Source organism: Micromesistius poutassou (assembly GCF_964030765.1).
Source record: "Micromesistius poutassou genome assembly, chromosome: 4".
Taxonomy (NCBI): Eukaryota; Metazoa; Chordata; class Actinopteri; order Gadiformes; family Gadidae; genus Micromesistius; species Micromesistius poutassou.
Window position 1 is genome coordinate 18504229 of NC_140274.1, and position 12500 is coordinate 18516728.

Here is a 12500-nt window from a genome sequence, read left to right on the forward strand (position 1 = left end):
TGTGTGTGTGTACACATGTGTTTATGTGTGCTTGTGTGTATCTCTGTGTGCCTGTGTGTGTGTGCATGCGTGCGTGCGTGTGTGCGGGCATGCGCGTGCGTGCGTGCATGTGTGTGCCTGCGTGCGTGCGTGTGTGTGCGTGCGTGTGCGTGCGTGTGTGTACCCAGGAGGATGTTAGCGGTAGCGTTGGGCGTGGTGACCTCAGAGAAGCTGAGGGGCGACACGTCGCTCCAGCGACTGAACGCTACGCTGATAGCCTTCCTGGTGTCCTGGCGGTTCAGGGAGCTAGGGTAGCTCAGGATCCTGCACACAGACAGATAGACAGAGAGACTAGTAGAGAGACAGTCAGGTAAAGAGACAGACAGGTAGAGAGAAAGTGTCTCTGTACTGGCAGTTAAGTGTTTATTCTGGTAGTTAAGTGTCTCTGTGCTGGCAGTTAAGTGTTTATTCTGGTAGTTAAGTGTCTCTTTTGGCAGTTAAGTGTTTATACTGGTAGTCAAGTGTCTCGACTGGTAGTCAAGAGTCTTTACTGGTAGTGAAGTGTCTCTACTGGTTTGTGTCTCTAAGTGTCTCTACTTGTAGGTGAGGTTGTAGTGCTGCCAGCGGTGTCCCAGGGGGTTGATGGCATATCGTCGGGTTCTGGAGACCGGAAGGATTCTGTTCCCCGGGACCTGACCACAACCAATAGAACCCAACAGTTACAGACCAGAACCGTGATCTAGTCTAGTAGGCTACTAGACGTACTATACGTACTATACGTACTAAACCTACGCGACATGCTAAACATACACAACTACTAGACCAGTGTTCAGCAAATTGTTGATTGCGATCTGGGTGATCTCTGAGAATTTGACATTTAATCTCAAACATATTAAACAAAAATAATAAATATAAAATAAAATAGAATAAAATTATAAATGCAACTAAAATAAGAGGAAATCTATTGCACTTGGAGAAGATTTCCAGATCCAGAAGTACTTGTTGTTGATTAAATAACGACCATACCCTAATAATACATTCAACCACATAAACATCAATCATTAACATGAACCCAACAGTTTTAATTCAGTTTGTGCTCTGTTCTTGTAAGTGCATGTTCCTTTCTGACTTAAGTTTGGGGACAGGTTCACTTACCTAAAAATGTTGGTCTATTCTTTTTTTTTTTTTACTCCTACTGGACCTAGATATACTAGGCCTACTATACCTATATCCTCTAGATCTACTGAACCTACTAGAGCTAGATAAACTAGGCCTACTAGACCTATATCTTATACATCTACTGGTCCTACTAGAGCTACTGTACCTACTAGACCTTAACTAGACCCCACACTACCAGTACGTGTAAAATCATTTCCTATTTCCCTTGTCAATTACTCTTCTGTGGTTTGCGCAGAACACACTCTATAAATAAAGTTTGGTATAAACAATATTAATAATACATCATCAATAAGAGGTGGCAGAGGGGGAATGTAAATCTGTCTTCTCCTCTTTCATCTCATCTGGTTCTGCTGAACATTCTCTCTTCCTGCTCAAATATCTCCCATCCATATGTGAACTTCCACCCAACACACACACATGCACCCATGCATGCACGACACACAGACACACACACACACACACACAGATGCAATTTCTCTCACACACGCACACATGCATATGCGCGCACACATCATGCATGTCCACGCACTCACAGACTTTCATCTCTCTCATTTACACACACACACACACACACACACACACACACACACACACACACACACACACACACACACACACACACACACACACACACATTCTCTCTCTCTCTCTCTCTCTCTCTCAGACACACACACACACACACACACACACACACACACACACACACACACACACACACACACACACACACACACACACACACAGCTTTAGTTTATTTGAAATTGAACTTAAATACACTCTTGTTGAAACAGATCTTGTGAAAATGAATGATCAAATAGGAAATAACTCAAAACAACAAATCCTTTGAATCCTCTAAATATAAATAGGCTACTTCTATAAATATAGTTAACTAATCCATATTATATATAAATAGGCCACTTCTATAAATATAATAATGTTAACATATTAATAGTTAACTACTCATATGGTATTAGTATACCATATTATCATTAGACCATCGGTAGTATTGTGCACTCATTCTATTGGTAACGTTAGGGTAGTTTAGGTTATGTGTCGTTTATGGTGTAGGTTAGCTGTAGGTGTAGTTTAGGTGTTTAGATGCAGTTATGCGTCTTAAATGCAGTTATACGTTATTATGGTTCGTTCGAGGTTATTGTGAAGTTGAAAGTGTAATAATAGGTTATTAGGTGTAGTTTTACGTTATTAGGTGTAGGTTAGGTTGTAAGGATAAGTTTTAGGTTACGTGTAGTTTTACGTTGTTGGGGTTAGTTTTGGTTATTGTCTAGTTTTATATGTAATTATAGGTTATAGGATATTTAGTGTAGTTCTGTACTCACGTTTCCGTCCCTTCGCGTCGCGGCACCGCAATGCTCCAAAACTCCCGCGGCGAACAGCAGCCCGAGGAGGGCTCGCATCCCGCGGCTGCACATCGCCGCTCAGCCCGCTAGACTACTCTCTCTCTCTCTCTCTCTCTCTCTCTCTCTCTCTCTCTCTCTCTCCCTCAACCTTCCCGACCCTGGACCGTCTCTCTCCAGGAGGAACCTCGACCAACCCTGGATCTCTGATCTCTGAGTTCCGCTACCCCGTCCGGTGCGTCGGCTCCCATCGGGGCGGGGACACGACGCGAGCTCTTGCAACCCTCAAACCCTGCACCCACCCCACCCTCCGACCCGCGGCACGTCACTCACCTGGAAGTTCACCTGGCCTGACCCTTGACCCGGGTGCTCGAGACGTCGTGCAGGGCAGATGTTGTCCAGATGTGTCCGTCTCATCTCGGGAGGACATCTGTCCAAACATAAAGAAACAGAAGGTTTCTAGGAAGTCCAAGTTTATTATCCTCGCTGTGTGTTTATTGCTCCCCGTTGTATTATGCATGATGCAACCTCCACAGACCCTTTAAGAAGGGTCGCAGGCCTAGCCTACATTGATTACAATTGGATTTGAACGCAGATATAAGTGATCAAATATAATATGTTACGTTATTGATGATCAATATTAAAGCTAGGGTAGGCTATATATTCTAGAGGCATTTCTTTGTCATATTTGTTGAAAAACTGCCTTACATCTCGACAGCAATCAAGAAATTAAATGGTCTCACAAAAAAAACAAGATGTAGATGTATTAAGCCTGTCCAATCATTTCATTCGACCCAAATGAAATGATTGGACAGACTACCTGTCTGTCTATCTACTAACATGTTTCGGGGAAGTTGCTTTGGAGTGAGGCCTGAAGGGAGGGGTTGAATGTTTTATACTTTAAATATTTATCTTTCTATTGCTGGTTTCTCCAAGTGGCTGGCCTGCCTACCCTGCTTAAACGAAGGGCCTACCCTTCATTTAGGCACAAAACAAGGAAATCCCAGGGACAAAATCTTCCTAGTTAAAAAGGGGCGGAAGGATAGTGGAGAGACAGAATGATGGAGGGATGATAGAGGAGAGACAGAATGATGGAGGGATGATAGAGGAGAGACAGAATGATGGAGGGATGATAGAGGAGAGACAGAATGATGGAGGGATGATAGAAGAAAGACAGAATGATGGCGGGATGATAGAGGAGAGAGAAGGATGGGGGGATGATAGAGGAGAGACAGAATGATGGAGGGATGATAGAGGAGAGACAGAATGATGGAGGGATGATAGAGGAGAGAGAAGGATGGGGGGATGATAGAGGAGAGACAGAATGATGGAGGGATGATAGAGGAGGGACAGAATGATGGAGGGATGATAGAGGAGAGAAGGATGGGGGATGATAGAGGAGAGACGTGATAATTCTCATTCTTAAAATACCGTAATAGTCAGCATTAATACTATATTTGTGTGTATGTTTATAAAAACACCATTCTTTCTCCAGTCTTTATTCGGGTTCTTGCTAGCTTGGTCACAGTTGTATTTTTACAGGAAGTCTTCTGATGGTGCATGCTAAGTAGCTTCTGTTCTCTTTAAAAATCCATTGTTTAGCGCTGGCATTTAGCAGCTTGGCAGCTAGCGCTGCGCGGCCGAGCCAAGCGCCTGTCTGTTGGCCGCTACCGACATCAGTCAGCATCGGGGGGCCTACAGTTCCTGGGGCCCCTTACACTAGATCTAGCTCATTTAACTTGTAGCCTAGCGAGGTATTAACTCCTAGCCTAGCGGCAAGTTAAAATTTGTAGCCTAACTCCTATCCTATCAATGTTTTTATTCCTAGCCTAGCAAAATGCTTTTACTTTCTCTTTTTAACTCCTAGCCTAGCAATATTTAACTCATAGTGTAGCAATGTTTTGAGTCCTTGCTGAGCAATATTTAAATCCTACCCTAGTGACATGTTTTAACTCCTAGTCTAGCAATGTTTTAATTTCTAGCCTATCAATGAGAAACCTGTGATGAAATAAAATGAACTGCAGAGAAACAGAGTGCCAGAGTGAGTGGGTGGTTGACTGTCTTTTGGGTCCCTTAAAGAACCCCCTGGTTAAGTGTTTAGTGTGTTGGACTCCCAGTTGAAAGGTTCTGGGTTCGAATGCTAATGTCTGGTCCACCTGTAGGCACCCTAGAGCAAGAGCCCCCCTAACCCCCACCTAGTCCTCATTGCAAGTTCTCAGTCTTCACAGCAAGTCCCTCTAGATAAAAGCGATACATGATACATGACTCCATTGAAACTAGATAAAGATGTTGATCGTAGCAGAGCAGTTTGGTTCTGGACCAGCAGGACTGTAAGGTACAGCACCAGCAGAACTGTGAGGTTCTGGACCAGTAGGGCTGTGAGGTTCTGGACCAGTAGGGCTGTGAGGTTCTGGACCAGCAGGACGGGGAGGGTCGGCTTCAGGACACAAAGCAGACCGGACCACCAGAGCGTCCAGTACAGCTGAGCGACGAGCTTTTAATTACGCGTCTGTCCATTCATCTGTCCATCTACACCACACACTTACACACACACACTACCACCACGCACACGCTAACACACACACACACGCTACAACCATGCACACGCTAACACACACACTAGCCCCCTCCCACCAGCAGCGAGGGATGCTGGCTGGCTGCCAGGCTGCCAGTTCCCACATTTCACCTGATTACTTTCCATCTTTCCCACAGCTCCGGGCGACCTCCAGCCCAGCGCCTGCTTCTTGTTTGTCTCGTGGAGACCCCCACTCTTCTATCAACACGCAGCAGACGCAGCTAGTACACCACATTCCTCCACCCGCCGTCACCATGGCAACAGCCATGTTAGGGAGCAGGGATTCGATGGAGCTGTTAAGGCTGTCACGACTTGGATCTGGAACAGATCCAAACTAGACTAGACCCAGACTGGACCAGTCCTAGACTAGACCAGGCCCAAATTAGACCAGACCTAGAACCAACCCAGACTAGAATAGCCCCAGACAGGACCTAGACCCGGAACAGAACTAAACTAGATCAGACCAGACCCAGACTACACTGAACCCAGACTAGACCAGACCAGATTTAGACCCAGATTAAACCTCAGACCTTAAAAGCAGACGTAGATCTGGAATAGACCTTGAATAAACCTGACCAGACCAAGACTAGATCTAGAACACACACAGACTACACTAGAGCAGGCCAGAGGTAGTCCAGACACATTCAGACCAGACTATATCTAGACTAGACCAGAATGAAACACAGAATCAGACTTGACCTGGACCAGACCAGACCAGCTCTAGACCAGGGCAGACAGGACCAGAATGGACTGAAACAGACCAGGGCAGAAGACATCCAGTCCAGATGACACACCAGGAGGTTGTAGTTTTGATTTGTTTTATTTCAGATCAACTGGCAGCTCATCTTACATCAACACACATTTGGTCACGACAGAATACACCTGGTACGTTACAGCCTTCGTCATCATCATCACTTTAACACAACCAAGGAGACGTTATACTTTATCAATGGTATATATAGGATAAATATCTTATATATATATAGATATATAAGATATTTATGATATGGCAGAGAGATACTCTGGAACACACACAGACAGACAACTTACACTAGTTACTATAACTACTGTAGTACTAAGGACAAGGTACTACGGTAACTACTGTAGTCCCAACTAGTGTACTGCAGTGTGTACCATAGTAACCTGTGTACTACTATAACTACTAGTTACTGTGGTAACTAGTTCCAGGTATAGCTGAGCTACCCTGACAGCGAAGGGGTGGGGTCTAAGAGCTACACGAATCAGCAGGGAGATAACAGATGATTGACAGGTCACGGTGGTCCACGTAGAAGACTACAGCTATAGGTGGGAGTGGAGGATTGAGGGAAATAGTCCGGTGATTGGCCAAAGGGGCGGAGAAGAGCTGAGAGTAGAGGATTCTGGGTAATTTCGCAGTTGGCCAATCAGCATCGAGTCTCGTAGATCCCGCTGCGGCCGATGTAGCGCACCCACTTGATGACATCATGGTCGCTGTAGTTGAGCTTGGACTCAAACACCTTGAGGTATCTCACCTTCAACCCTGACGGTGCGAAAGGAACCTGGGGCACACAGACAGGGTTACACACAGACAGGCTCACAGACAGACAGGGTAACACACAGACAGGCTCAAAGACAGACAGGCTCAAAGACAGACAGGCTAACAGACAGACAGGGTAACACACAGACAGGCTCAAAGACAGACAGGCTCAAAGACAGACAGGCTAACAGACAGACAGGGTTACACACAGACATGCTGAATACAGACAGGCTTACAGACAGATGCTTACACACAGGCAGGCTCACAGACAGGCCTACAGACAAGCTCACAGACAGGCAGGCTATACAAAGACAGGCTTACACACACAAAGATTTAAACACACACAGGCTTACACACAGACAGGCTTACAAACAGACATGTGTATAGATGGTCAAACAGACTACTGACCTCAAAGTTCATGGAGATGGGGGGGCGTGTCCACTTCTTCTTCTCATTGGTGGGCAGCAGCTCAATCTCAGCACTGATCTGAGACTCCTTCATCCCAGCCATGCGCTTAATCCTACACACACGCACACGCACACACACACACACACACACACACACACACACACACATACATTAAATACTGGGTGACACGCAGGAGTGGGCGGTCCACGTGCTGTAGCTCCACCTACTTCCAGACGATGGCGTTGTCGCTGGCCTTGTACTTGGCCTTCCCCTTCATACAGATCACCTGCACCCCGCTGGTGTTCAGGGGGGTGGGGATACGCACCTGGAACACACACAAAGCCTTACAACACAACTCGATATACCCACATCCTGCTTAGAACCTAACCACTTCCTGTTTATAACCTAGACACTTCCTGTTTAGAACCGGGACACTTCCGGTTTAGAACATAGCCACTTCCGGTGTAGAACCAAGCCACTTCCTGTTTAGACCCTGTACCCATTACATCACTACTCCATGTACCCATGACAACACTAGTGTGTGTGTGTGTGTGTGTGTGTGTGTGTGTGTGTGTGTGTGTGTGTGTGTGTGTGTGTGTGTGTGTGTGTCTGTGTGTGTGTGTGTCTGACCTCGATCTTCTGGGCGAGCAGCGAGGCCTTGAAGTTGGACTTGATGACCACCTTGACCTCCAGCTTGGTGCGGCCCACCTCCCTGACCAGGGGGATGACCCTGAAGGGCAGGATGATGTCCTTGGTGGTCCGGTACCTGGAGACAGAGCCGGCAGCCAGTCGAGTTCGACCAATCAACACACTTCTCCGCATAAAATCACCACGCCGCCAATAAATGCGCTTGCTTCTTTATGTTATGAACAATCAGACATGTCTGCATCTATATTTGGAATTTCAACTCATTCACAAAACTTTTGCACAGGAATTCCACAAAGCATCGCATTTCTTACTGCAACGTTGGCGAAAAAGGGCCTCAAAATCAAGTATTTGGTCGCAACGATGACAAAAGTACCCGGACCCTCAAACTGGGGTCCCTAATGCCAGCGTTTGTTCTGGGTGTGAGGGACATTGTCTTTTGGGTTCCAAGATGAAGGGATGGAAGGGTTTCAGGACGGATGACCCCTGACCTCATGAGCTCATAGTCTCCGTCGGGGGGGATGAAGCTGATGCTGCGCTCCGAGTCAAACTTGCTGAGACGAACACACTGGTGGAAGGTGCAGTCGTCTATCGCTATGGACTGCTTCCCACTGGGGAGACAGACAGAAAGACGGACACAGGCAGACACAGACAGACAGATAGGCAGATAGAAAGACGGACACAAGGCAGAGACAGACAGATAGACAGGCAGACAGAAAGACAGACACCGAGAGAGACACACAAGTTATGCGGCAATAGAAACAAATCTCTCACCAAATATGAAGTATCCAGTAAAAAAAAGATACTGACTGTATATACATTCATTTATACACACTACATAGAGGAGGCCTATCAGGATGCAACGTTGAAATATATGTATATTCCAATAAATGAATTATCTTTTTCTTACTGTGTGACAAATTGCTGCTTTTTAAACAAACGTTATGGTTATCTTAAAAAAAGACAAAAAAAAACATGTGAGTGCTTCGTGACTTGACCTCTCACCTCTTGGCCGAGTCGTCCGACGTGGCTCCCTTGCCTTGCTGCTTGTCAATCACGATTTTGTCGTTCATTCCAAACTTGCACTCGGGCATCCCACTGAGATAGCTCTTCATCACCACCCGGCCAGATACATGGGCACTGAGCACCTGACCTACATCAATACACACACACGCACGTTAGTACACAAACATTAATATATACACACTTTCGCACACACACATTAGTCCACCACACACACACACACACACACACACACACTAATATACACATAGTTGCCCACATAAGGCTGCCCACCTTTGTTTTGGCAGAGACATTTGATTTATTGATTTCTGTCAGGATGTAAAGACAATTTCCACAAATATGAAAAAAAATGCTTCTAAAATGAATAACATACCCTAGCTTTAACACACACACATACTTATATACAAATTTGCATATATAAATATAAATATTAATAGCATTGTTTTCTGACCTTGTGGGGACATGAGTAGGTTGACGCTCTCCAGGACGTCCAGGAACAGCTCGTTGCGGCGGTATTTGATGCCTTCACGCCGCCAGCCGATCTGTCCAGTCACCTGGCTGGTGATCTGGGACTGTTCATCCTTACTCTGGAGACAAGGGAGATGGAACACCGTTACTATGGAGACAAGGGAGACTGTCACTCTGGGGACAAGGGAGACGGGACACTGTTACCCTGGAGACAAGGGGGATGGGACAGTACTACCCTGGAGACAAGGGGGATGGGACACTGTTACTCTGGAGACAGGACCCTGTTACTACGGAGACGGGACACTGTTACTCTGGAGACAAGGGAGACGGGACAATGTAACTCTGGAGACGGGACACTGTTACTATGGAGATGGGACACAGTCACCCTGGAGACAAGGGAGACGGGACAATGTAACTCTGGAGACAGGACACTGTTACTATGGAGACAAGGGAGACAGGACAATGTAACTCTGGAGACGGGACACTGTTACTATGGAGAAGGGACGCTGCTACCCTGGAGACAAGGGGCGCAGGAAACTTATGTTCAAACTGCATGTTGATATTGGTATTGGACGTGAAACTTACATGATGCTGCGATGCGGCAGGTCCGTCCGAGGAGAGAAAACACACATTTTACACTTTGTTCTTCTACTTCTACTATTCATGGTGACCATACCATCCTATAGGACATGTTCTACTCTGTTGTCATGGTGACTCTACCATCCTATAGGACATGTTCTTCTACTATGTCTTCATGCACGGTGACCCTCCCGTCCTATAGGACATGTTCTACTATGTTGTCATAGTGACACTACCATCGGGCGGTAGTGCGTAAGATGCGTATATGGGCAGGCACGCACGCACACACACATACACTGCAGGGTTGAGGAAGCACACACACAGTGTTAATAAAGTGCACAGTGTAAATAAAGTGTCAGGACGTAATAAAACACTTTGGGTGTGACACATGATAAATAAAGTGCACATACAGGGGAAATAAAGTGTCAGTTGGTGTGTAGGGCCTCTCTGACCTGGCTCTTGATGCCCTGCTGGGTAATGAAGGTCTTCAGGGCTCCACTCTCGGAGTTCTGAGGGTAGCCAAAGTCCAGGATCTCTACAACAAGAACCAATAAGTACTTGTCAGAAAGATTCCCGGGGAACATCACTCCACACAGACATAGTGATGATAGACAATGTATACATGTATGTATGAGAAGTCCAGCCACACATACATAGTTTTCTAAATGACAGAAGATATGTACATATATGCATGAGAAGTCCCACAGACATAGTTTTCGAAATGATAATATGAGGGACCAGAAGCTATTTGTGGAGGAGGGGAAACACAAGGCGACCATTACAGTGATCTTCCATCCTGGCTTGTATTATAATGTTCAGACCATCGGAATGGAAGAATCAAACAGAACAGCAACGTCTGGACCACATTATCACTGAGACTTCCCACAGCATGAGGAGCCCAGCCGTGGATCATCCGCGGACCTCTTGTTTCGCCTTCTACCCACACTGCATTGTATTTAGGTTTGATTCACATGGGGGGGGGGGGGTTTTCTTCCGTTCTCTGGTGTAACGCAGCGTATTTCACGTAGAAACTAATCAACGCGTCCCCAGTGCAGGTCTCTGTTGTAGTGTGTTTCAGATTCCCAGAGCTACAGTCACATCCGCATCCACATCTTTTATATTTCTCTGCCTCATCCGGAAGTCCCTAGATAAATGCGTCTAACTGACTTAATAACTTACCTTGACTGATAGATCAGAGAGCAGAGAGTACAGAGCTGCAGCGCTGGATTTTCTTTAGGTCTTGATTTTCTCATCCAGCATACAAAAATCAAAACCTAAAAAAACTACAGCACTACAGAGTATCATGGCTTCCTGGATATCAGAGCACTCCCTGTCTGTCAAAAGCTCGCCTGAATTCCAAAACGTATTCCAATGTGTTCCTCCCTATTGCTCTTCCACTGAACCTTCGAGGAGACAAGCAGTAGCACTTAGTGGCTGGACTGGGGAGAAGTCTCAATTTGCCAAGCCTATATGTGGGAATGAGTGCCAGATTTCTTGCTCAACTTACACAGCCTTGCTGCCAGTCAGGCGGTCTACCGAATGCTACCAGTCTGCAGTTTGTCCAACAGATGGCAGTGAGACTCCGTAATGGTATCTAGCAGCTACACACGTCTGAACTGGGCGCCTTTCCTCTGTTCTCCCTCCACTCAACTCCTGGAACCAATTGACCATAAAAAACATGGACCCCAACACATATGGATCCTAGGTGGGGTCCCCGGGAGACCGGAATGAAAGAGAACCCTGGTAGCGGTTCTGCAAGGCGGGGTAAGGTGGGCTAAGGGGGGAGGATGGTTCTGATGATGTGATGGTTCCGTACCGTCAAGCAGCTCATAGATGAGCACAAAGTTGTTCTTGATGTTCTCCTCGCTGATCTTGCTGAAGTAGGCCGTCATGACGTCACACATCTTGTACAGGAACTCGAACACCATGGCGGCGTTGACATTCTGCTTGGTGACGGCCGCCAGCCAGATGTTGGAGCGCTTGACATGGAAGAAGCTGGTGCGCGCGATGTTGGTGACGGGGGAGCGCACCTGCTGGCGCGCGTGGATGACGTTCACGCGGAACGCATCCACCGCGTTACGCCTGGACACATGAGAGACGAGATCCCGTTACACACCTGTACACACACACCTGTACGGCTACACACCTGTTACCTCACACACACACACACACACCACACACCAGCTACACACCTGTAGAGCTGAGCTACAGAGCTGTGCACACCCACAAAGCTACACACACCTGTACAGATATCCCCTGTACTATAGCTACACATCTGTACAGGTAGGTATCCCTGTACACACACTAGCAATACAACTGTACAGTAGGTCTGTCTGCCAGCCAACCACTAAGCTTTAAATCCAGCCTGATGTCCTAATTCAATGGTTCTACTGAATAAGTATGAGCTGTGTCACCCAAGACTAACTTCGTCATCACAGGAGGGGGGCTCGTCTACCCTCGTCACCGAGTAGCACAGCGTTTCATTGGATTAGCTTGTTGCCTAGCAACAGCTCTCTGCATCCCAGACCGGCTTCACAAAGCATCCTCCCTCCCCTCTGCATCTCGCTGCAGGCCCATGTGTCGTGTCCCTCCATGTACGGAGTCCTGTGTTGTCTTCTACGGCCACTGAGCTGATGTACTAGAAGAACATTTGATAAACGATTGATCTAAGGCCAAGTCCACACGTACCAAAACGATCTTTTTTCCCCCCGTTTTCCCTGGCATCGTATCAAGAACATTTGCGTCCACACGGATCCATCTCAATACGACTCAA

General features: G+C 46.6%; 2 protein-coding genes across 2 annotated transcripts in view; both read right to left on the minus strand.

The window, feature by feature from the left end:
• mmp23bb (matrix metallopeptidase 23bb) overlaps positions 1-2588 on the minus strand; it is a gene marked incomplete at both ends in the record, with an annotated part of 6063 nt that extends 3475 nt beyond the window's left edge. Inside the window, 3 exons of the mRNA XM_084466544.1 lie at positions 164-303; positions 577-671; positions 2496-2588. Coding sequence (XP_084322670.1) covers positions 164-303; positions 577-671; positions 2496-2588 — 328 coding nt within the window. The remainder of the gene's footprint in view (positions 1-163; positions 304-576; positions 672-2495) is intronic.
• Positions 2589-5902: 3314 nt separating this feature from the next.
• Positions 5903-12500, minus strand: part of LOC311342041 (AP-2 complex subunit mu-A-like) — a 9976-nt gene continuing 3378 nt past the window's right edge. The window contains exons 3-11 of the mRNA XM_084466853.1: positions 11544-11809; positions 10180-10262; positions 9132-9267; positions 8663-8810; positions 8149-8268; positions 7643-7778; positions 7240-7337; positions 7013-7124; positions 5903-6626 (exon numbers count right to left, since the gene is read on the minus strand). Coding sequence (XP_084322979.1) covers positions 6492-6626; positions 7013-7124; positions 7240-7337; positions 7643-7778; positions 8149-8268; positions 8663-8810; positions 9132-9267; positions 10180-10262; positions 11544-11809 — 1234 coding nt within the window. The 3' untranslated portion in view covers positions 5903-6491. The remainder of the gene's footprint in view (positions 6627-7012; positions 7125-7239; positions 7338-7642; positions 7779-8148; positions 8269-8662; positions 8811-9131; positions 9268-10179; positions 10263-11543; positions 11810-12500) is intronic.